This window comes from Arachis ipaensis, chromosome B7, assembly GCF_059453495.1.
Source record: "Arachis ipaensis isolate K30076 ecotype BB chromosome B7, ASM5945349v1, whole genome shotgun sequence".
NCBI lineage: Eukaryota > Viridiplantae > Streptophyta > Magnoliopsida > Fabales > Fabaceae > Arachis > Arachis ipaensis.
Window position 1 is genome coordinate 1,649,114 of NC_142442.1, and position 23,190 is coordinate 1,672,303.

The 23,190-nt window shown below is 30.5% G+C and overlaps 4 protein-coding genes across 4 annotated transcripts; all 4 read left to right on the forward strand.

Moving 5' to 3' along the window:
* The first annotated feature begins 588 nt into the window (after window positions 1–588).
* On the forward strand, window positions 589–3,493 carry LOC148550130 (cytochrome P450 71D10-like). Its single transcript, XM_088495172.1, has 3 exons — window positions 589–1,172; window positions 1,999–2,321; window positions 2,803–3,493. Exons 1-3 carry the CDS (start codon window positions 590–592, stop codon window positions 3,421–3,423), a joined length of 1,527 nt encoding a protein of 508 aa, XP_088351298.1. The 5' UTR covers window position 589; the 3' UTR covers window positions 3,424–3,493.
* Window positions 3,494–7,040: 3,547 nt separating this feature from the next.
* On the forward strand, window positions 7,041–9,604 carry LOC107607977 (cytochrome P450 71D10-like). The gene is made up of 3 exons (XM_088495173.1): window positions 7,041–7,611; window positions 8,463–8,782; window positions 8,849–9,604. Exons 1-3 carry the CDS (start codon window positions 7,041–7,043, stop codon window positions 9,491–9,493), a joined length of 1,536 nt encoding a protein of 511 aa, XP_088351299.1. The 3' UTR covers window positions 9,494–9,604.
* Window positions 9,605–15,538: 5,934 nt separating this feature from the next.
* On the forward strand, window positions 15,539–19,268 carry LOC110264772 (cytochrome P450 71D10-like). The gene is made up of 3 exons (XM_088494061.1): window positions 15,539–16,124; window positions 16,962–17,287; window positions 18,456–19,268. The coding sequence occupies exons 1-3, from the start codon at window positions 15,548–15,550 to the stop codon at window positions 19,098–19,100; spliced, it is 1,548 nt and encodes a 515-aa protein (XP_088350187.1). The 5' UTR covers window positions 15,539–15,547; the 3' UTR covers window positions 19,101–19,268.
* A 2,612-nt stretch (window positions 19,269–21,880) lies between these two features.
* On the forward strand, window positions 21,881–23,190 carry LOC148550131 (uncharacterized). Its single transcript, XM_088493382.1, has 4 exons — window positions 21,881–22,125; window positions 22,210–22,246; window positions 22,322–22,443; window positions 22,896–23,190. The coding sequence occupies exons 1-4, from the start codon at window positions 21,881–21,883 to the stop codon at window positions 23,188–23,190; spliced, it is 699 nt and encodes a 232-aa protein (XP_088349508.1).

A 23,190-nucleotide genomic window follows, 5' to 3' on the forward strand; every position in this document is an offset into this window, starting at 1 on the left:
AGTTTATACAATTTAATATTGTTGAACCAGAGATATATATATATATATATATATATATATATATAATATAACGGTAATACTAAAAAAAATTATTTAATTTAATATTCATAATTATATATATAACATCTATATTGATGTATTTATTATATTTAAAATTAACTAATTATTCCAACCATTAAATTTGAGCTATTTGGTCAATTGCTGAATCATCTAAACTACTTGAGTTTTTGTTAGTGTTCATGCACCCTTACTATTAAGTTGTTGTTTTCGTAATAATTACAACTTATAATCAATTATTGAGCAACATATCATAGTTATTAATTTATTAATTTATGGACTTTGTTAGATAAATAATAATTTTTGTGAACAATATGAATAATATACTTTAAAAATGGTTCAATAAAATAAAAATACATTACACCCTCAAATTATTCACCTAAATCTTAATATTAGAATAATTATTTGCACACTTAATAAATTAATAAATATTCAATATATTCATTATTCACATTATTTAATATTTTCATTATCTACCTATATACTTTTCCTAAATTTATTATATAATGGTACGCAAATACAACCTTCTACCATGCATATCATGGATCTTCAAAACCTTATCTGTATCTTCACCACCTTCCTCTTTCTCTTTATGCTATTGAACATAGCCATTAAGAAATTTAGTTCTTCGAGGGATATTACGAATTTACCCCCAGGGCCAAGAAAACTACCCATGATAGGAAACATGCACAACCTTGTAGGATCAATGCCCCATGAATGCCTAAGAAACTTAGCATCCAAATATGGACCCTTAATGCACCTTAAACTAGGAGAAGTGTCCCACATAATAGTTACATCACCTGAAATGGCACAAGAGATTATGAAGACTCAAGATCTCAACTTTTGTGATAGGCCAAACCTTCTCTATGCAAGAGTCATGAATTACAATGGAACAGACATTGCTTTTGCCCCCTATGGAGAGTATTGGAGGCATGTACGAAAGATATGCACCATGGAGTTATTAACAGTAAAGCGTGTTCAATCTTTTAGGCGCATAAGAGAAGCAGAGGCTTTAGAGTTGGTCAAAGCAATATCTCAAAGTCAAGGCTCCATTTTCAATCTCTCTCACAAGATTTTATCAATGACCTATGGAATCTCGGCTAGAATAGCATTTGGTAAAAAGAAATTTATTCACAGCGCAAATACTTTATTATTATTATTATTATTATTATTATTATTATTATTATTATTATTATTATTATTATTATTATTGTCAAGAATATCATGGTAAAAAAATCCTAGGGAAGCCACTATATATTAAAAATAAATTTATAAGATCTTAGATTCTTTAATCATAATAGTTAATTTTTGTGGTGATAATTTTTTAATATTTTTTTAATATTGACTCTTAAAAATATACTATACATGTTAGGAGTCTCATAAGAGGAATATTAAAAAAAGTCTTATATTAAAAATTAGGGTAAAATATACTTTTTGTTTCTGAAATTTGACAAACGTTTTAAAAATACTTCTAAGTTTTATTTTGTTTTAATTTTGTTCTAAAAGTTTTCGATTTATATCAAATATATCCTAAGCGGCTAAATTTTCAAAAAATTTAAGACCAATCTAAGAATAATACATAAAAATGATGCTTGATTATTTTTGTATTGAGTGTTGTTCTTATAAAATTGTTGTTGAATTGGTGTTAAATTATTTGGAAAATTAATCATCAAAAGTATATTTGATACAAATAAAAAAATTTTAAGACAAAATTTAAAAAAAAATTTAAGAATATTTTTAAAATTTTTATCAAATTTCAAGGACAAAAAGTATATTCTACCCTAAAAACTAACAAATAAATAATGTTGTAAGATTTTAGACTCTTTTAATATAATAATTAATTTTTACTATGATAATTCTATCAGGATTTTACATCTCATTACATATAACTTTATCATATTTGTTATTTAATAATTGTATGTTTTTTATTTGACAATATAGGTAAAAAATATAGTTACCAGGAAGTTTTTATATCATCTTTTGAAGAAGCATTGCAAATAGCAGGAAAAAATTGTATTGCTGATCTGTATCCTTCAATTAGAGTAGTGCTTGAAATGATGAGTAGAGACAAGTCTAAGCTTGAAGAACTGTATATAAAGACTGATAAGGTATTACAAGACATCATAGATGATCATAGAAATAGAAAAGGTGGCAAATGTAAAGAAGAAGAAGGCAGTGAAGATTTAGTTGATGTTCTTCTCAAGTTTCAACAAAAAGATTCTGAATATCCCTTAACTGATGATAACATTAAAGCAGTTATCCAGGTTAGTCTAATCAAGACAATTATTAATGTAACATGCCAGGAACCCATAATCATGCACAACACAAACAAAGTTTCCATAACAAAAAAAATGAGCCGTCATAATAACTTGCATGCATATATATATATATAGTACACTCAAGGACACCTGCACTATTACAAGTACAATTTACAAGAGCTCAATCTGATTTAACAATTTCATTACAACCCATCTCTTAATAGTAATTTTTTTTTCATTTTATTTTATTAGATGAATTAGTTCTTATATCAATTTTTTTATGAAAGATTAACAGAAATTACTAACATACCATTTATTTTCTGATAAAACTTTATATATATATATATATATATTATATTACAATTTAAATGCATCAAAAGTTTTGACTATTTAATTTTTTTATAATTTTTTTCTTTATACTAGTAAGATTATTAATTCCTTAATATGTTTGTTAGCAAAACCTTTATTATAATTAATCCATTTGCAGGACATATTTGCTGGTGGTGGAGAAACATCCTCAGCGGTTGTGGAATGGGCAATGGCTGAAATGATAAAGAAACCAAAAGTGATGGAAAGAGCACAATCTGAGGTTAGAAGGGTTTATGGTAGTAAAGGATATGTGGATGAATCAGAATTGCACCAATTGACATACCTTAAGTGTATCATCAAAGAAACATTAAGGTTACATCCATCTGTGCCATTGTTAGTTCCTAGAGAGAACAAAGAACCATGCCAAATCAAAGGGTATCAAATTCCAGCCAATTCTAGAATTATTATCAATGCTTGGGCAATTGGAAGAGATCCAACGTATTGGGTTGATGCCATGGAATTTAAGCCTGAGAGGTTTGTTGATAATTATTCAATTGATAATAATAGAGGCACAAACTTTGAGTTTATTCCATTTGGTGGTGGAAGAAGAATGTGTCCCGGGATTACATTTGCTACACCAAACATGGAGTTGCCACTTGCTCAACTTCTTTACCATTTTGATTGGAAGCTTCCCAATGGAATCAAGAATGAGGAACTTGATATGAGTGAGTTGTTTGGGATCACTATAAGAAGAAAAAATGATCTCTGCTTAATTTCCATTATTCATCATCAACCCTAATTAATATAAATTATCCCTAGAGTGAGAAAATAAAAAAAAGTGATTTTATATATTATGTTTTTATTCACCACATTTGATCATTTTTCTATTTCTATTACAAATTCTATAACCCCAAAGATAAAGTCTATAAATAATTCAAAAATATAAAATATCTCTCATTTCATAAATTAATTAATTTTGAAGTTGAGTTAAGCCTATTAAATTTCAATTTTAATAACTTATAAGTCTGTTGTTATTGCACTGTTTTAAAGTGGAGTATATAGTCAACAAACACTACAACAAAAATTGCGAGCAACGGCGATTTTTCGATCAAGTCATGACGGTTTAATTTAAACTACTGTTAAATATCACCCACAACGGTTTAAAAAATGATAACAGATAAATTGTCGGCATAGAAGCTAAGTGGCAGCTATTTTATATATAACCATTAGAATAACTACTATATTAAGCACACAGTAAACGACGGCGGTTTGAAATTGTCATTATACATGGTTTAAAAATGCAAATTAAAGTTCTTTGTCATGGTTTGTAAAAGCTGCCAAAAAATGGTTCAAAAAATGGGTATAAAAATATTAAGATAAACATATATTTACATATAGGTATATTCATATGAAATTAATAATTAAAAAGTATTAAATAATAATTTAATTAAATTGATCAAATTATCTATCGAATGTGAAATATAAATTTCAAATTTGCATGTAATAAATTTTCACCAAATATTATATATATGGGTTATGGAGAAGCAGAAAAATCAAAGAAGAATGCATCACCTATACATTACTATACCAAAGTCAGAAGTTAGGTATAATTAAGTAACCATCTTAACTAATTGGCAGCTAACAACTTTAACATATAACGTGTAAAGGCTTATAGTTTGAAAATTTTTTTAAATATATCTAAAATAATGATATTTTAATCATTTTAATTAATATATTATATAAAATTTTTATAGATTAAAATATTGATGTTTAAAGAATATTTAAAATTCTTGCGTGTGACATATATGTATAAATTCTGCTAGGAAAATAGTGAGAAATCTTGACAATGTGTACAATAAACTTATTATTTACTCCAATAAGGATAAATAATAAAAATTACTCCACAGATTACCTAAATTCAAAAACTCTCATTCAATTATTTTACATCAAATGTCAAATTTTAAATCCCCCAATTTCAAATTTCAAAATTTTAAAAAATCCAATTAGTTATTTCAAAAAAATAACCATTCGAAATCCTAATTTAACAAAGTATTTTACTCCAATACTCTCTTCTTTTTCAACCGGCAGCCACCCCCACCTTCATCAATAATCATCTCACTTCACCATCACTACTTGACTTGCCACACGTCACTCACTCTTAGTAAAAATAACCATCCACTTATGGATAAAAATAATCATTCGCATACCTAATAAATTGAACATCTAACATATTTTAATTATATATAACTAAATCCAATACAATCAAAATAATTATCTACATAAAAATTAAAATAACCATTCGGATACCTACTAAAATGATCATCCTAAATTGATCACTAAAATAGAAGAAGAAGGAGATGAATAAACAGAAAAAGCAACTATGATCATCATTTAATTTTTATTAAAAAAAATGTATAATTTGACACATGAGTCTTATGATTTGATGTAACTATAAAACTGGAGAAATAAAAAATAAAAAAAAGTTTGAACAAATGAGGAGACATTAGTGAGAATCAAAAGTAAGCAATTGAGTGTTTGATTTGATATTGCGTTCAAACACGCGTGCGTTATATCTACCATACTCACACGGTTAATTCAAACAGCGGCATTGTTGAGCTTTTGACGGCGTATGCGGGAATCCGTGGTGGCGTCGACTGGATTCTGCGGCGGCAACATCGGCGGCACAGTCGGCCGAGAGGGGTGACAACGGTATAGATGAGGCTGCGGCAGCAAGAGAGGCACCGGAAACTGGGAGCATATGGTGAGAATAGGAGTGACCATTCGTATTGTGAATGAGTTTAATTTTTACGGACGACGGCAGAGCTATGGGCGACGGCGACTGCTGTTGATAGTAGCGTGACACGGGTGAGATAAGAAGAAACTAGACAAGAAAAAAATCACATCACATGAGAGAAAAAAGTCATTTTTACAGTGTACGTAATTGTTGCAAATCTTTATTTATTTTAAATTTTAAATTATAAATTATTAAAAATTAATTAATTTAATTATTATTTAATATTAATTTTAATTTTATCTCTATTATACACATTATATACTAAATTTTTTGGCTCTTCATGTTTTCTCTATATGTATACATCTAGCTCGGTCTAAAATATTTTTACATGATCAATACAATTCTATAACATTTATATTTTAACACAGTCTCGATAACTGATAGTATATTTTATTAGGGATACTTTTTAAAATCTTCTAACAAATATCTTAAACGTACTAGTAGTCAAGAGTACTATATAAAAAGACAAAGCTTACTAATTATTATATATTATTAAAAAGGCAAAATTGTTATATTTTAATACATAAACATTATCAAACAATTTCTATCATTATCTTTTTACATAATGTTATTAACGGACCTTTTAGCTAAATCTTAACTTTTTTCTCAAAATATTTTTATATTGCTTTGAACAATAAAAATTAATAATTTAATTTAAAATCATCTTATATATCCAAACAATTTCACTAGCTACAAAACGGGTCAAAACAGTAAGTTCAATTGGTTCTTAATAAATGTCCATATCTAATAAGTGGGGCCTGAATTAATTATCAGTGGAAATTAAGAGAATTCAGCATACCAAGCAATCTCATCAGTGCCCGACTCACTCCGCCGATATATCTAGTCACTAATCTTTAACTGCCATAAATATTTTAGCAACAAAATACATTTGATTTGTTTCGTTAATTTATATTTATATATAACACCTTATGTTACCACTAGAAAGAATTATCTAGAGTGAAAAAATTTATAAAAAAAATAAAATAAATATATAATCGAGCAATATTAAATTTATAATTTTTATTATATATAATTTTTCTTATCTTAATTTAAAAATAATTAAATTTTTATTTTTTAAATATTATAAAATTAATCCTTTTAAGAGATTGGATAAAATGGCAAAGATTAAAATGTTGAAATGGATGAGTGGTCATACGCGATTGGATAAAATAAGGAACGAAAATATAAGGGAGAGAATTGGAGTAGCACCCATTGTGAAAAAGATGGTTGAATCGCATCTCAGGTGGTTTGGATATGTAAGAAGAAGACCGATAAAACATCCAGTCAAGAAGGTGGATGAGATGGAAGATGGACAAGGGGTAAAAGACAGAGGAAGACCTAAGAAAACCATTTATGAGATGATCAAACGAGATCTACATGAAAACGGTCTCTCTATTAACATGATACATGGCAGAGCACAATGACGACGTTTGATTCATGTAGCCGACTCCACTTAGTGGGACAAGACTTTGTTATTCTTGTTGTTATATTATAAAATTAATCCTCCTTAATAATTTTAATATTAATAATTCTTTTTAATAATTAAATTTTTCTAACAATCATTTAGAATAATTTTTCTATTATATAATGGTAGGCAAATATAACCTTCTACCATGCATATCATGGATCTTGGAAACCTTTTGTTTATTCTCACCACCTTCCTCTTTCTCTTTGTACTATTCAACTTAGTTATTAAGAAATCCACTTTTAGTAAGACCAATTTACCCCCAGGACCATGGAAACTACCACTCATAGGAAATATCCACCAATTTGTTGGTTCTTCACAACTCCATGAAACCCTAAGAAACTTAGCATCCAAATATGGACCCTTAATGCACCTTAAACTAGGAGAAGTGTCCCACATCATAGTTACATCACCTGAAATGGCACAAGAGATTATGAAGACTCAAGATCTCAACTTTTGTGATAGGCCAAACCTTCTCTTTGCAAGAGTCATGACTTACAATTGCACAAACATTGCCTTTGGCCCCTATGGAGATTATTGGAGGCATGTACGAAAGATATGTAGCATGGAGTTATTAACAACAAAACGTGTTCAATCTTTTAGGCACATAAGAGAAGCAGAGGTTTCAGAGTTGGTCAAAGCAATATCTCAAAGTCAAGGCTCCATTTTCAATCTCTCTCACAAGATTTTATCAACGACCTATGGAATAACGGCTAGAATAGCATTTGGTACAAAAATAAAATTATGCTCTCATCATCAGTCATCATATGCGTATTATCTTATATTCTTTTGTTTATAATTAACTACTATATTTCATAGAAATGTTGAGTAAAAAAAATTAGGTAAAAACAGTCAAAATTTATCTTATTTAATATTTATTAATTATTTAATAAATTAATAAATATTAAATAAGATAAATTTATATATTTTTTATTTTTCTAATATTATTGATATTTTAAGATTGTTTAATCAATAGTTATATAATTTTGATAATACTTAAAAATTATTGTTAAAATAAAGATTATATTTTTTTATATTTTTATAACTCTTTTATTTTTATTTTCAAATTAAAAAATATTTTAAATATGTAAAACTGTAAAAGATCTTATTTTAATTTTAAAAATATTAAAAGTGTTTTAAAATTATATAACTATCATAATTACTGTAATAATAGTCATAGTTGATACATGTCATGCTGGCAAAGCTATTATTTACTTTAGGGGCAGGTTTCTAAAGGTGAAAATTCAGGTGCAGTTAACTTTATGTAAAGTTGATAGTTGAGAGTCGTTAAATGATTTGACAAGTTTGACTAAATATATCATATAACAACTCTCACTATTAACTTCATATGAAATTAACCGTGCACTTGAGTTTCTACCTTTTCTAAGACTACTGAAAAAAACTTCGTAATTTGTTGGAATTATTGTGATGTCATTCCAAATATAATTATTAAGAAAATTTCTTATAATTTAATACATATTTTAATATTTGTAGTTTACATTCAATTTTTATTGTTATTTTATTGTACTCTGTCATATTTACTATCTAATAATTGTATGTTTTTTATTTGACAATATAAGTAAAAAATATAGCTATCAGGAAGTTTTTATATCATGTGTTGAGGAAGCAACGCAAATAGGAGGAGGAAATTGTATTGCTGATCTGTATCCTTCAATTAGAGGACTGCTTGAAATGATGAGTAGAGGCAAGACTAAGCTTGAAGAAGTGCACAGAAAGTCTAATAAGATATTGCAAGACATCATAGATGATCATAGAAATAGAAGAAATAGTGGCAAATGTGACAAAGAAGGAGAAGATCTAGTTGATGTTCTTCTCAAATTTCAACAAAAAGATTCTGAATATTTTTTTACTGATGACAATATCAAAGCAGTCATCCTGGTTAGTCTGTTAACTATATATGGATTGATCTTATTAGAAAAAATGATATAATTAATCAATTTGCAGGACATGTTTGCTGGTGGTGGAGAAACATCTTCAGCAGTTGTGGAATGGGCAATGGCTGAAATGATAAAGAAACCAAGTGTGATGGAAAGAGCACAATCTGAAGTTAGAAGGGTTTATGGTAGCAAATGGTATGTAGATGAATCAGAATTGCACCAATTGACATACCTTAAGTCTATCATCAAAGAAACCTTAAGGTTACATCCATCTGTGCCATTGTTAGTTCCAAGAGAGAACAAAGAACCATGCCAAATCAATGGGTACCAAATTCCAGCCAATTCTAGAATTGTTATCAATGCTTGGGCAATTGGAAGAGATCCAACCTATTGGGTTGATGCCATGGAATTTAAGCCTGAGATGTTTGTTGATAATTATTCAATTGATAATAGAGGCACAAACTTTGAGTTTATTCCATTTGGTGGTGGAAGAAGAATGTGTCCCGGGATTGCATTTGCTACACCAAACATGGAGTTGTCACTTGCTCAATTTCTTTATCATTTTGATTGGAAGCTTCCCAATGGAATCAAGAATGATGAACTTGATATGACTGAGTTGTTTGGGAACACTGTAAGAAAAAAAAATGATCTCTGCCTAATTCCCATTATTGTCAAGGATATGCATAAAGATAACAATGTAATCAGCAGTTAGGATTATAAGTTACATGTAGTTAGCCTTGGTGGTATGGTTAGGTAATTCTATTAGGAATTCTGTTTGATTCTGTTTTCATTCTAATATTGTGAGTAACCCATGTAACCTCTTTATAAGGCTAAACTTTGCTATGGTCAATAACACAATTTCCATTTCCTTCTTTACTAATATATGATCAAATAGTTCTTTCTCTCTAAACCTTCACTTATTTCTTACACACACTGTATATTCTTCAAGATCACTTTATGATATCAAGATCATAGGTTTAGATCCGAACAGCACTTCAGAGAACCAGGGCTTAATTGCATAGGAATATATCTCCAAGATTAAACAAGTTGCAGATACTTTTACTTTTTTTGGTATCTCTGCCACCTCTAAAGAAGACATCGATGCAATCTTGAGAGATTGAATATGGATTAACAGATGCTTATCACTACAATCATGTATGATTAAACAAATCTCCCTTCTTGCTTGAATAGATATTTTTTATATAGCTAAAATCACTAAATACCTTCATTATGAAATATTAAAAAATTAACATAATTAATTATTTTTATTCATCAGTTAGTCAATAATATTCACTACTAGAAAACTAGTTATTACAGACGGATATTTCCGACGGATTTTATCCCACTGAAATACAGACAGAATTTCAGAGGGATTTTTTTGTCAGAAAACAAAAAAAATAGATTAGGATAAATTACAGACGGAAAAGAGAATCCATCGATAATTCCGTCGAAAAAATTAATTTTTTTCTGTGAGAAATGGTTACAGACGGATTTTTCATCTGTAATTAAATGGACAAAAAATTGCATTTTATTAAGTTATTACAGACGGATTTTCCGTCTGTAATTTAAAAGTTTCCGTCAGAAAATATATTGAAATTAGGGTTGTTACTGATAACTCCTCCATTCAATCACGATCCTTCTACTTGGAGAAGCAGAAACCTGGAATGAATCAGGCATTGGCGATTTTAGAGATGACGGGAAAGGCAGCGCCCTTGGATTGAGAGTGATTAAGGGAGGCTCGTTCCTTGATCTTCTGCATCTGAACATGCGCTCCATGAGGAGCTCGTACTGGCACTTCTCGTAGGAGTGACGCTCGTTCTCGCACTTCCATGGAAGGTAGAACTCGGCCTGGCGGCACTTGTTGAGAGGGATGAGGAGGTGTGTGCACTGGTCCTGTATGCAACAGAGCTTCGGTGCAACAGAAGCTCAGTACAATGGAGGTTCGGTGCGACGGCATTGCAAGGCTGAGAGGCGGCGCTGACGGAGCATTTGGAGGAAATGAGTGTGTAGAAGTAGAAGGATCGTGATTGAATGGAGGAGTTATCAGTAACAACCCTAATTTCAATATATTTTCTGACGGAAACTTTTAAATTACAGACGGAAAATCCGTCTGTAATAACTTAATAAAATGCAATTTTTTGTCCATTTAATTACAGATGGAAAATTCGTCTGTAACCATTTCTCACAGAAAAAAATTAATTTTTTCAACGGAATTATCGATGGATTCTCTTTTTCGTCTGTAATTTATCCTAATCTATTTTTTTTGTTTTCTGACAAAAAAATCCCTCTGAAATTCTGTCTGTATTTCAGTGGGATAAAATCCGTCGAAAATATCCGTCTGTAATAACTAGTTTTCTAGTAGTGGATAATTCACATTAATAAATCAACATTCGTCCAATAATTTTACGTGAATCACCTAAAATAAAAAATATCATGTGTATCATCCCAATCACATTTCTATACAAATCGAACAAGTCAAACTAGATTTAGTTCTCTATATAATTAAATTGAAAAAGTTTGGTTCGATTTATACATCTTTACATGATGTCCTAGTAAATCTAATCAATATGTTTCAATTTATGCATGCATGCATGTTATCCTAATAAATCTAAGCACACTGTTTCGATTTAGCCATGCATGTGAGCCCATAGTAATTCGAAACAATCTATTTCGAATTACACCCTGATATTGTCCTTATATATTCTAATGGGACTGACGATTAGATTTATTGTAAGGACAACCTATATAAATATGATATGAACGTTAATTATGTATGAGAGTAAAACAAAATGGCTAGTGAGGATGGCATAGACGATGTACTATGGGATGATGATGAGGATGACGATGTGGAGCCAAACATAATTTCCAATGAGAGTGATGATGACATAGCAGGGAGTAATCCAGTTGAGGGTGGTGCAGCGTCTAGTTCAGGGACTAAGCAGTATCCCCTGCACTTTTCAAATTTAGACTTGGATGCTATGAGATAGCAGGGGGTTCCTGGGGAACCTTTTGAATTTAGTGCCAGAGACACACAAGATGCTGGAGGACTAGTGAAGTTTCAGGTTGGTTAGCAGTTTTAGGATAAAGAAGAGGCCGTGTTAAGCGTGAAGACTTATAACATCCGACGCGGTGTTCAGTACAAAGTGGTGGAGTCTGATTATCGCAAGTACTACGGGAAGTGTAAGGAATTTGGCAACGGGTGCGCATGGTTTATTCGGATCAGTCTTCGCCAGCGTAGAGGTTTTTGGAGGTAAAATGGTACAATAGACTTCATACTACCGTGCATTCTGTATTCGACATGTGGCCGCCAATTTTTCTATAAACTTTAAGGGCAAGGATGCACGAAGACTTTTGGTAAATGCGGCTTATGCCAAGACTGAGGTTGAATTTGACTACTGGTTTGATATTCTCCATTCCGAAGATCCTGCCATGAATGATTGGGCTAAAAGGATTGACTATGTAATGTGCATAGAAATAGTTTTGAAACTTCATCATTAGATATACAGTGTTGCCAAGCTGACATTAGATATTAACTATTTAGATTTGACAAATAGTGACATCCCTAATCTGTAGGAGATCTATCCTAAGCCTCCAATGAGCAACTCGAGGTCTCTTCTCACTCGCAGTTAGGTTGTGACCTGACCACCTGCACCCCAAACACATGTTATCACTAAATGAAAATAACTCCAAATAATAAAAGAGAAAGATAGCACATAAATAGAACATCACCTCAAGGCCAAAGGCCAGCCAAAAGTATCATATCCTGCGGGTCTGAAACCAGAAAACTGTTAGAAGATCCATGACTGAAGCAGCTGTAATGAACCAGCTAACTTCACAACGTTTCTGTTTGCCACACGGCACATGCACCATTATAACTATGACAGAATAGTTAATCCCCAACTGTACCCATTCATGTCCTCAAGCTTGGCTACGTATGGCAGCCATTGAATGTGCAGGTGAGTACCGGACTTGTCACCAAATAGCAGAGTCCCCAAAAGCATCACGATATAGGCCCGGACATATCTCCTAATAGTGGCGTCGTCAGCGCCATCAGGAATCTCTCCGAATGTGTCCTGCATCCAACTGCATCTCATTGTAAACTTGTCGATGCAATTCGTAGGAGGCAAAACACCCAACAGCTCCTAGAACCACACCCAAACTGGGCGACCACCCTCGATGTATCGCTCAAACTCCATCAGGCATCCAGTGACGTACTGTCCAACGATCGGCAGCCCTAACTGATACACCACGTCCTGCACTGTAATCGTGCACTCTCCGAACGGCATATGAAACATGTGCGTTTCCGGATGCCATCTTTTCACGAATGCATTCACCAACGGCTCATCCAACTTAAATCAAGTTTCGTTCAGCCTCGTAAGATGATATAAATCGGCCATCTACAAGTACAAAACGATCCTCTCATCCAGGTACATACCTTACTATCATCTCATGCTACCGATACATCGGTGGGGCTACATAAACAACATAACAAATTGTCTCTTACGACCACATCAAAACATATTTACATAACAATATCAACTAATATATATCTTAATCTAAATAATGCCATAAATACAACCAAATAATGTTACGAGTACAAACACACAATAAATTTATATATTCATCAAACTGGCCGAATAAAAATAAGTTTAATACTAATAAATATTTTTACTAACAACCCAAATCACAACATCAAGTCCATTGGCTAGTCTTACTCTAACTAAGTTTCACTACACATTATCTTCACTACTCATATTTTTCTACTTATTTGTAACTACTATCCAAATTAGAACTTGCTCGGTCAAACTTCTAGAGATTATCAAGCGACTAATCTAACCACTCTATTTAGTTTAACAATTGTAATAATGACCAACATTAAAAGAGACAAAAAAGCATTAACGTAAAACATTTAATACTATTTTTGAAAAAAAAAATTGTATACACCAACCTTTTTATTGATGATATATATACCAGCAATATGAGCAACTCTGTCCAAATGATAAAGACGATCTGAGTTATCTCCCATCACGTTATTTATCAAATGTTGGAGTGTTTGGGCTAAGGCTTCTCTGAGCGTTTTGGATTCGTAGTTCGAATGAGTCCAATTCAAACTCTATTTATAAGAATCCTCCTAGTAAATCTAATTAGATTCATTCAAATTATCATGGGCACGAAACCGTGGGTAATTCGAAACAGCCATAACCGAATTACTATGGGCTTTCCAATGCTCGTAAATTGAAGGTTTGTTTTGAATTATTATGGACAAACGTCCAAGGCTAAATCGAAACAGGGTGCTTAGATTTACTAGAATAGCATACATGCATGTATAAATCGAAACATGGTGATTAGATTTACTAGAACAGCATGCAAATATGTGTAAATCGAACCAGACTGTTTTGATTTATATAGAAAGTTAAATCTAGTCTGGACTTCTAGTTAATTCGATTTGTATAGAGATATAATTGGAGTGATTCACGTTACGTTTTTCATTTTGGGTGATTCACATCAAATTGAACGAATGTTGGTTTATTAATGTGAATTACCTTAAATTTTATATCGCTTAAAAATATCATTTTTAAAGTGCTTATAAATAAAAATTTCATCCACTTATTTTTTAAATTAATTTTTAAAATTGAATTAAATCTACTTAATTATTAATCTGGAACTAAAGTTTATACAATTTAATATTGTTGGACCAGAGTATATATATATAATCTAACGGTAATACTAAAAAAATTATTTAATTTAATATTCATAATTATATATATATAACATCTATATTGATGTATTTATTATATTTAAAATTAACTAATTATTCCAACCGTTAAATTTGAGCTATTTGGTCAATTGCTGAATCATCTAAACTACTTGAGTTTTTGTTAGTGTTGATGCACCCTTACTAAGTTGTTGTTTTCGTAAATGACAACTTATAATCAATTATTATTAAGCAACATATCATAGTTATTAATTTATTAATTTATAGATTTTGTTAAATAAATAATAATTTTTGTGAATAATATGAACAATTGATTCTAAAATTAATTCAATAAAACAAAAATATACTACATCTTCAAATTATCTACCTAAATCTTAATATTAAGATAATCATTTACACACTTAATAAATTAAGATAAATACTATTCTACCATCTCTAAAGTAGCATGTAAGTTACCCTCTCTGATGTGTCATATTTTAATTGGGTGATTATTTTAACCTGAGTTACCTTCTCCACTCTTTCGTCGTCATTGCGACTCTCAAGCATCACCGTCGCATTGGTGTTTTGTTTTCTCTTCCTAAATCATTGTTCTAGAAAATGTACTCTAACTCTCTCTAATTGTGTTTACTCCTCTTCACTCCTTCGTCATCGTCATTATGCCTCCCAAGAATCACCGTCTCATTGGATGTCTTATTTTCTCTTCCCAAATCATTCTTCCAAAAAAGGTACTTCAACTCTCTCTAATTGCGTATACTTTACTTGTTTCCACTCCTTTGTCGTTGTCAATGTGCCTCCTAAGTATCACCGTCTTATTGGGTGTTCCATTTTCTTCTTCTAACTCAGGTTAAAATAAACACCAAATTAAAATATGACACATTAAAGAGGATAACTTACATGTTATTTTAGAGAAGGTAGGATAGTATTCACCATAAATTAAATATTCGATATATTCATTATTCACATTCTTTACTATTTTCATTGTCTACCTATATACTTTATAATTTATTATATAATGGTACGCAAATACAACCTTCTACCATGCATATCATCATGGATCTTCAAAACCTTATCTCTATCTTCACCACCTTCCTCTTTCTCTTTATGCTATTGAAAATAGCCATTAAGAAATTTAGTTCTTCCAAGGATATTACCAATTTACCCCCAGGACCAAGAAAACTACCCATCATAGGAAACATGCACAACCTTGTAGGATCAATGCCGCCCCATGAATGCCTAAGAAACTTAGCATCTAAATATGGACCCTTAATGCACCTTAAACTAGGAGAAGTGTCCCACATCATAGTTACATCACCTGAAATGGCACAAGAGATTTTGAAGACTCAAGATCTCAACTTTTGTGATAGGCCAAACGTTCTCTTTGCAAGAGTCTTGAATTACAATGGAACAGACATTGTTTTTGCCCCCTATGGAGAGTATTGGAGGCATGTACGAAAGATATGCACCATGGAGTTATTAACAGTAAAGCGTGTTCAATCTTTTAGGCGCATAAGAGAAGCAGAGGCTTTAGAGTTGGTCAAAGCAATATCTCAAAGTCAAGGCTCCATTTTCAATCTCTCTCACAAGATTTTATCAATGACCTATGGAATCTCGGCTAGAATAGCATTTGGTAAAAAGAAATTTATTCACAGCGCAAATACTTTTTTTTACATTTATTATTATTATTATTATTATTATTATTATTATTATTATTATTATTAGTGTATTGTCAAGAATATCATGGTAAAAAAATCCTAGGGAAGCCACTATATATTAAAAATAAATTTATAAGATCTTAGATTCTTTCATCATAATAGTTAATTTTTGTGGTGATAATTTTTTAATATTTTTTTAATATTTACTCTTAAAAATATACTATACATGTTAGGAGTCTCATAAGAGGAATATTAAAAAAAAGTCTTATATTAAAAATTAGGGTAAAATATACTTTTTGTTTCTAAAATTTGACACATTTTAAAAATATTTTTAAGTTTTATTTTATTTTAATTTTGTTCGAAAAATTTTTTATTTGCATCAAATATATCATAAACGGCTAAATTTTCAAAAAATTTAAGACCAATCTAATAATAATGCATCAAAATGATGCTTGATTTGTTTATGTTGAGGGTTGTTCTTATGAAATTATTGTTGAATTGATCTTAAATTTTTTGAAAAATTAACCATCAAAGATATATTTAATATGCAAATAATAAATTTTTAAGACAAAATTAAAAAAAAAAAAGAAGATAAAATTTAAGAATATTTTTAAAATTTTTATCAAATTTTAAAGATAAAAAATATACTTTACCCTAAAAATTAACAAATAAATAATGTTGTAAGATTTTAGACTCTTTTAATATAATAATTAATTTTTACTATGATAATTCTATCAGGATTTTACATCTCATTACATATAACTTTAACATATTTGTTATTTAATAATTGTATTTTTTATTTGACAATATAGGTAAAAAATATAGTTACTTGCAGGAAGTTTTTATATCATCTTTTGAAAAAGCATTACAAATAGCAGGAGAAAATTATATTGCTGATCTGTATCCTTCAATTAGAGTACTGCTTGAATTGATGAGTAGATACAAGACTAAACTTAAAGAACTGCACAAAAAATCTGATAAAGTATTGCAAGACATCATAGATGATCATAGAAATCGAAAAAGTGGCAAATGTAAAGAAGAAGAAGGCAGTGAAGATTTAGTTGATGTTCTTCTCAAGTTTCAACAAAAGGATTCTGAATATCCTTTAACTGATGATAACATTAAAGCAGTCATCCAGGTTAGTCTAATCAAGACAATTATTATTAATTTATTAATTATTTTTTGTGAACCTAAACAAGTCACGTGTTCAGAAAATTTTGCCGGTATTTATTTTCTTAAATTTTTACAAGAGTGATCATAAAACCTTTAGATTTAATTGTGAAAAATTGTGGTTAAAGTGGATATAATAAAACAAATAAAACCTTTAGATTTAATTTATTAATATTTTTTATTTAATTATTTTAATATTATACCTTCAAGTCTTTATATTTTTTAAATTAGTTTTTATATAATAATTTTTATATTTATTTAGAAAAAATTATTTATTTTTTTATATTAACATATTTAACATTTATATTATTATATTAATAATGATTTACGTAGTTATATTTTAGTAATCACATTATGTATTTTAGATATTCTTTTTTTATAAAAAATATTCATTTTTTTTCTAAATTTACATTGTTAAAAGAAAAAATTGTATACTGATATCTTATATCTTGTATTCTATAAAAGTACTGTGTCTTTCAAACAATTAATAATTTATAATTAATTTTCAAATTTTTTAAAATTTTAAAAGAATTAATTTAAATTAATAAGATATATGATAATTGTTAGCTAAACATGCTATAACCTATTGGTATTTTATAATTTTATAATAATATTAAAAATAAAATTACGAAAAAAATTTATAATTATATATATATTTTCATAAATCTTTTAAAAAATTAACTCTGATAATTTTATGTTAATTATTTTTATAGAATGAAAAAAATTATCTAAAATTCAGCCCCTCCATATTAAAATTTCTGAATCCCTTATTACAAGTACAATTTATAAGAGCTCAATTCCATTGATTTAACAATTTCAGTACAACCCGTCTCTTAATAGTAAATTTTTTTTCATTTTATTTTATTAGATGAATTAGTTCTTATATCAAATTTTTTATGAAAGATTAACAGAAATTACTAACAAATCATTTATTTGGGATTAGTGAGCTCTTTTTTGATAAAACTATATATATATATATATATATATATATATATATATATATATATATATATATATTATGCATCAAAAGTTTTGACTACTTAATTTTTTATAATTTTTTTCTTTATACTAATAAAATTATTAATTCCTTAACATGTTTGTTAGCAAAACTTTTATTATGTTTAATTTATTTGCAGGACATATTTATTGGTGGTGGAGAAACATCCTCAGCAGTTGTGGAATGGGCAATGGCTGAAATGATAAAGAAACCAAAAGTGATGGAAGCTGCACAAGCTGAAGTTAGAAGAGTTTATGGTAGCAAAGGGTATGTGGATGAATCACAATTGCACCAATTGACATACCTTAAGTCTATCATCAAAGAAACCTTAAGGTTACATCCATCTGTGCCGTTGTTAGTTCCAAGAGAGAACAAAGTACCATGCCAAATCAAAGGGTACCAAATTCCAGTCAATTCTAGAATTGTTATCAATGTTTGGGCAATTGGAAGAGATCCAAGGTATTGGGTTGATGCCATGGAATTTAAGCCTGAGAGGTTTGTTAATAATTATTCAATTGATAATAGAGGCACAAACTTTGAGTTTATTCCATTTGGTGGTGGAAGAAGAATGTGTCCCGGGATTGCATTTGCTACACCAAACATGGAGTTGCCACTTGCTCAACTTCTTTACCATTTTGATTGGAAGCTTCCCAATGGAATCAAGAATGAGGAACTTGATATGACCGAGTTGTTTAAGATCACTATAAGAAGAAAAAATGATCTCTGCTTAATTCCCATTATTGTCAAGGATATGCATAAAGATAACAATGTAATCAGCATTTAGGATTATTAGTTACATATAGTTAGCCTTGGTGGTCTGGTTAGGTAATTCTATTAGTAATTCTGTTTGGTTCTGTTTTCATTCTAAGATTGTGAGTAACCTATGTAAGCTCTTTATAAGGTTAAACTTTGCTATGGTCAATAACACAATTTCCATTTTCTTCTTTACTAATATATGATCAAATGGTTCTTTCTCTCTAAGCTTTCACTTATTTCTTACACACACTGCATATTCTTCAAGATCACTTTATGATATCAAGAGCATAAGTTCAGATCCGAACAGCACTTGAGAGAAACAGGGCTTAATTGTATAGGAATATATCTCTAAAATTAAACAAATTGCAGATATTTTTACTTTTCTTGGTATCTCTACCACCTCTGAAGAAGACATCGATGCAATTCTTGAGAGATTGAATATGGATTAACAGAAGCTTATCACTACAATCATGTATGATCAAACAAATCTCCCTTCTTGCTTGAATAGATATTTTTTATATACCTTAATTCATACCTCTAAAATTACTAAAAATCTTTATTATAAAATATTAGAAAAGGGAAAGTCTCGAGACCAGTAGCTAGCCAGCATTTAACTATCAAAAGAAAATTGAATGATTCCAGTCCCACATCATTGAATTTAATCTCACACAATTAAAAATACTATTGATAACTAATTAATGGTTACAAAACACAAAAGTTGCTGGCCTTCTAACACTCCTCATTAGAAAATTAATATAATTTATTATTTTTGTTCATCAGTTAATTAACAATTTTTAAAAATATAGACTAAAATATATCATTAAATTATTATATTAAAAAAATAAATTAATAGTTAACAATACTAATAAAAAATAAGAAATTTTACGAATTCTTGAACTTTTTTCAATTTTATTAGTGATGCAAAATTTTTAATTTTTTTAACAAATATGTTAAAGATACATTAAGAGTGCTATATGAAAAGACAGTTTACTTAACATATATTATTAAAATAATAAAATTATGACTTCTTGAATAATACAAATTAACCATTTGATTCATAAACATCATATATATCCAAAACAGTAAGTTTTATTGGTTCTTAATAAATGTCCATGTCTAATAGGTGAGTTTTATGGTGATTTTTACTATAATATTTAAATTGTCTAATTTATTTTTAAAGATAAAAAATAAAATATTTAAAATAAAAAATAAAATATTTAAAATTTATTAAATATTATTTATTTACCTTTTTTAGTAAGTTAGGCACAATTTTAAAAACACCATAACATTCACCAATCTAATATAAGTGGGGCTTGACTTAATTAACTATCACTGAAAATTGAGAGAGTAGAGTAGTGTGATCATTATTGTATTCATATGGAATTATTCCACACGCCAAGCAATCTCATCAATGCGTGACCCATCACTCCGGTGATATATCAAGTCACGTATCTTTAATTACCATAAATATTTTAGGAACAAAATACTTTTGATTTGTTTCATTAATTTATTTATAACACCTTAAGTCACAACTGAAAAAAAAATTATGTAAATTCTAAAGTTTGAAGATTTATAAAGAAATAAAATAAGAATTAACGGTTATCGAATTTATAATTTTTATAATGTATACATTTTAGTATCTTAATTTAAGAATTTAGACACTCGGTTTTTTACTTTTTTTTTTATTTTTACTTTAAATGAGTCTAATTGATTGTAAGTATATTTTGAATTTATTATAAATTTTAGCATAATTCACGTTAATAAATCAACATTCGTCCAATAATTTTATGCGAATCACCTAAAATAAAAAACGTCATGTGAATCACCACAATCACATCTCTAAAAATTGAATGAGTCAGACTAAATTTAGCTCTCTATATAATTAAATCGAAAAAGTCTGGTTCGATTTATACATCTTTACAGGTTGTTCTAGTAAATCTAATCAATCTGTTTTAATTTATGCATGCATGCATGCTATCCTAGTAAATCTAAGCACATTGTTTCGATTTAGCCATGCACATGAGCCCATAGTAATTCGAAACAATCTATTTCGAATTACACCCTGATATTGTTCTCATATATTTTAATGGGACTGATTAGATTTACTGTGAGGCCATATAAATATGACATGAACATTAATTCTGTATGAGAGTAAAATACAATGGCTAATGAGGATAAATTTCTAGTATTAGTGCACTATAGAGGGTCGATTAAGAAAAAAAATACGTTCTGGAATTAAGTTTACTGATAAGGATCCCCATAGTGTTTTTTTGAAACCTTCAACGAGTTTCACTGAGTTCCTGAATTCTATAATCCAAAAACTGGGGTTGCAAGGCGTAAAACGGGTTAAGAAATCATCCTATAGAATTTCGATTTCAGTTTTATGGGATAACGTGAAGTACGATTTGTTCGTCATAGGGAGTGACGAAGATTTGGAAGTTTTATTCCATTGTCGTTGGCAGTTTTCTGAGGTCAAGACCCCCCGAGCTGTTGGCCAAGCTTATAGATGTGGTCTCCAACTCAAGTGGTTCGAACTGGGCTCCCCAAGCTCCAGCAACGGCAGCCTGTTCTAGTTCGAGGTCTGGTGGTGCCTCCTCATCCGTGCCTGTGATTGTGCCTAAGGCCAGGGGCAGAGCTAGATTAATTTTCAGGGAGGGGCCAAAAAAAACTTTATAATTAACAAAGAATAAAATAAAAATTTTAAGGGGGCTAAACAAAAATTTATGCATAACTTATAAGGAAAACTTGATAGTTGGGGGAGCCCAATGCCCCCTTGGCTTGTACGTGGCTCTGCTTCTGCCTAAGGCAATGTTGGTTGCCTCTCCGTCCTTCGCAGCTGATCTAAACCACAGTGGTGACAGAGAAGTAGGTATTACTGATACGGCACCGGTTTTATTACAGGGTAGAGCACCGGATGGTATAGACGATGTACTACGGGATGATGATGAGGATGACCATGTAGAGCCAAACATAATTGCCAATGATAGTGATGATGACATAGCAGGGAGTAATCTAGTTGAGGGTGGTGCTGCGTCTAGTTCAGGGACTCAGCAGTAACCCCTGCACTTTTCAAATTTGGACTTGGATGCCATGAGATAACAAGGAGTTCCTGGTGAACCTATTGGATTTGGTGCCAGAGACACACAAGATGCTGGAGGACTAGCAAAGTTTCAGGTTGGTCAGCAGTTTTAGGATAAAGAGGAGGTCGTGTTAAGCTTGAAGACTTATAGCATCTGATGCGGTGTTCAGTACAAAGTGGTGGAGTCTGATTATCGCAAGTACTATGAAAAGTGTAAGGAATTTGGCAACCGGTGCGCATGGTTGATTCGGATCAGTCTCCACCAGCGTAGAGGTATTTTGGAGATAAAAAGGTACAATTGACCTCATACTTGTATAACCACGTTGATATCGAGTGATCACATGAGTCTTGATTATTATGTGATCTCAACATTCATACTGCCAATGGTTAGAGTTGATGCTGCCGTGTGTATCAAGGTACTTCTGAATGTGATAGAGACACATTTCGGTTTTAGACCGACTTACATGAGGGTTTGGTTGGCTAAGCAGAAGGCCATGGCACAAATTTACGAAAATTAGGATGAGTCATACAACGAGTTGCCGTGATGGGTACTAGGTGTCCAGATGACGATGCCGGGTAGTGTTGCAGTGCTAAGGACGAGTCTTGTGCGAGTGGTGAGCAAGTGGATCAGTTGCATTCCTATTTTCACCGACTTTTTTGGACATTTTCGCCATGTATTGAGGCCTTCCAACATTGCAAGCCATTGGTCAGTATTGACGGGACCCACTTGTATGTTAAATACAGAGGGAGATTGCTCGTTGCAATTGCCCAAAATGAGAATTCCAACATCCTACTTGTTGCATTTGCACTTATGGAGGGTGAGAATTCTAAGTCGTGGTTATTTTTTCTATCCTATATCTGCCAGCACATTATTCCGCAGTTGGGTCTTCTAGTGATACCGGATTGGCACAACGGTATCATCAAGGCTGCACTAGAAGCTCCTGACGGAGGTTGGGTAGCACCCGCTTTCTACCGTGCATTTTGTATTCGACATGTGGCCGCCAATTTTATCCTAAACTTTAAGGACAAGAATGCATGA

Excerpts from the sequence above, each read along its gene's own strand:
- LOC148550130 (XM_088495172.1), top strand. The coding sequence starts at position 590 with ATGCATATCATGGATCTTCAAAACCTTATCTGTATCTTCACCACCTTC. Across the intron at positions 1,173-1,998 it reads CTCGGCTAGAATAGCATTTG|GTAAAAAATATAGTTACCAG; the intron begins GTAAAAAGAAAT and ends TTGACAATATAG. Across the intron at positions 2,322-2,802 it reads ACATTAAAGCAGTTATCCAG|GACATATTTGCTGGTGGTGG; the intron begins GTTAGTCTAATC and ends ATCCATTTGCAG.
- LOC107607977 (XM_088495173.1), top strand. The coding sequence starts at position 7,041 with ATGGATCTTGGAAACCTTTTGTTTATTCTCACCACCTTCCTCTTTCTC. Across the intron at positions 7,612-8,462 it reads AACGGCTAGAATAGCATTTG|GTAAAAAATATAGCTATCAG; the intron begins GTACAAAAATAA and ends TTGACAATATAA. Across the intron at positions 8,783-8,848 it reads ATATCAAAGCAGTCATCCTG|GACATGTTTGCTGGTGGTGG; the intron begins GTTAGTCTGTTA and ends ATCAATTTGCAG.
- LOC110264772 (XM_088494061.1), top strand. The coding sequence starts at position 15,548 with ATGGATCTTCAAAACCTTATCTCTATCTTCACCACCTTCCTCTTTCTC. Across the intron at positions 16,125-16,961 it reads CTCGGCTAGAATAGCATTTG|GTAAAAAATATAGTTACTTG; the intron begins GTAAAAAGAAAT and ends TTGACAATATAG. Across the intron at positions 17,288-18,455 it reads ACATTAAAGCAGTCATCCAG|GACATATTTATTGGTGGTGG; the intron begins GTTAGTCTAATC and ends ATTTATTTGCAG.
- LOC148550131 (XM_088493382.1), top strand. The coding sequence starts at position 21,881 with ATGTTGGTTGCCTCTCCGTCCTTCGCAGCTGATCTAAACCACAGTGGT. Across the intron at positions 22,126-22,209 it reads TCTAGTTCAGGGACTCAGCA|AGACACACAAGATGCTGGAG; the intron begins GTAACCCCTGCA and ends ATTTGGTGCCAG. Across the intron at positions 22,247-22,321 it reads GAGGACTAGCAAAGTTTCAG|TACAAAGTGGTGGAGTCTGA; the intron begins GTTGGTCAGCAG and ends TGCGGTGTTCAG.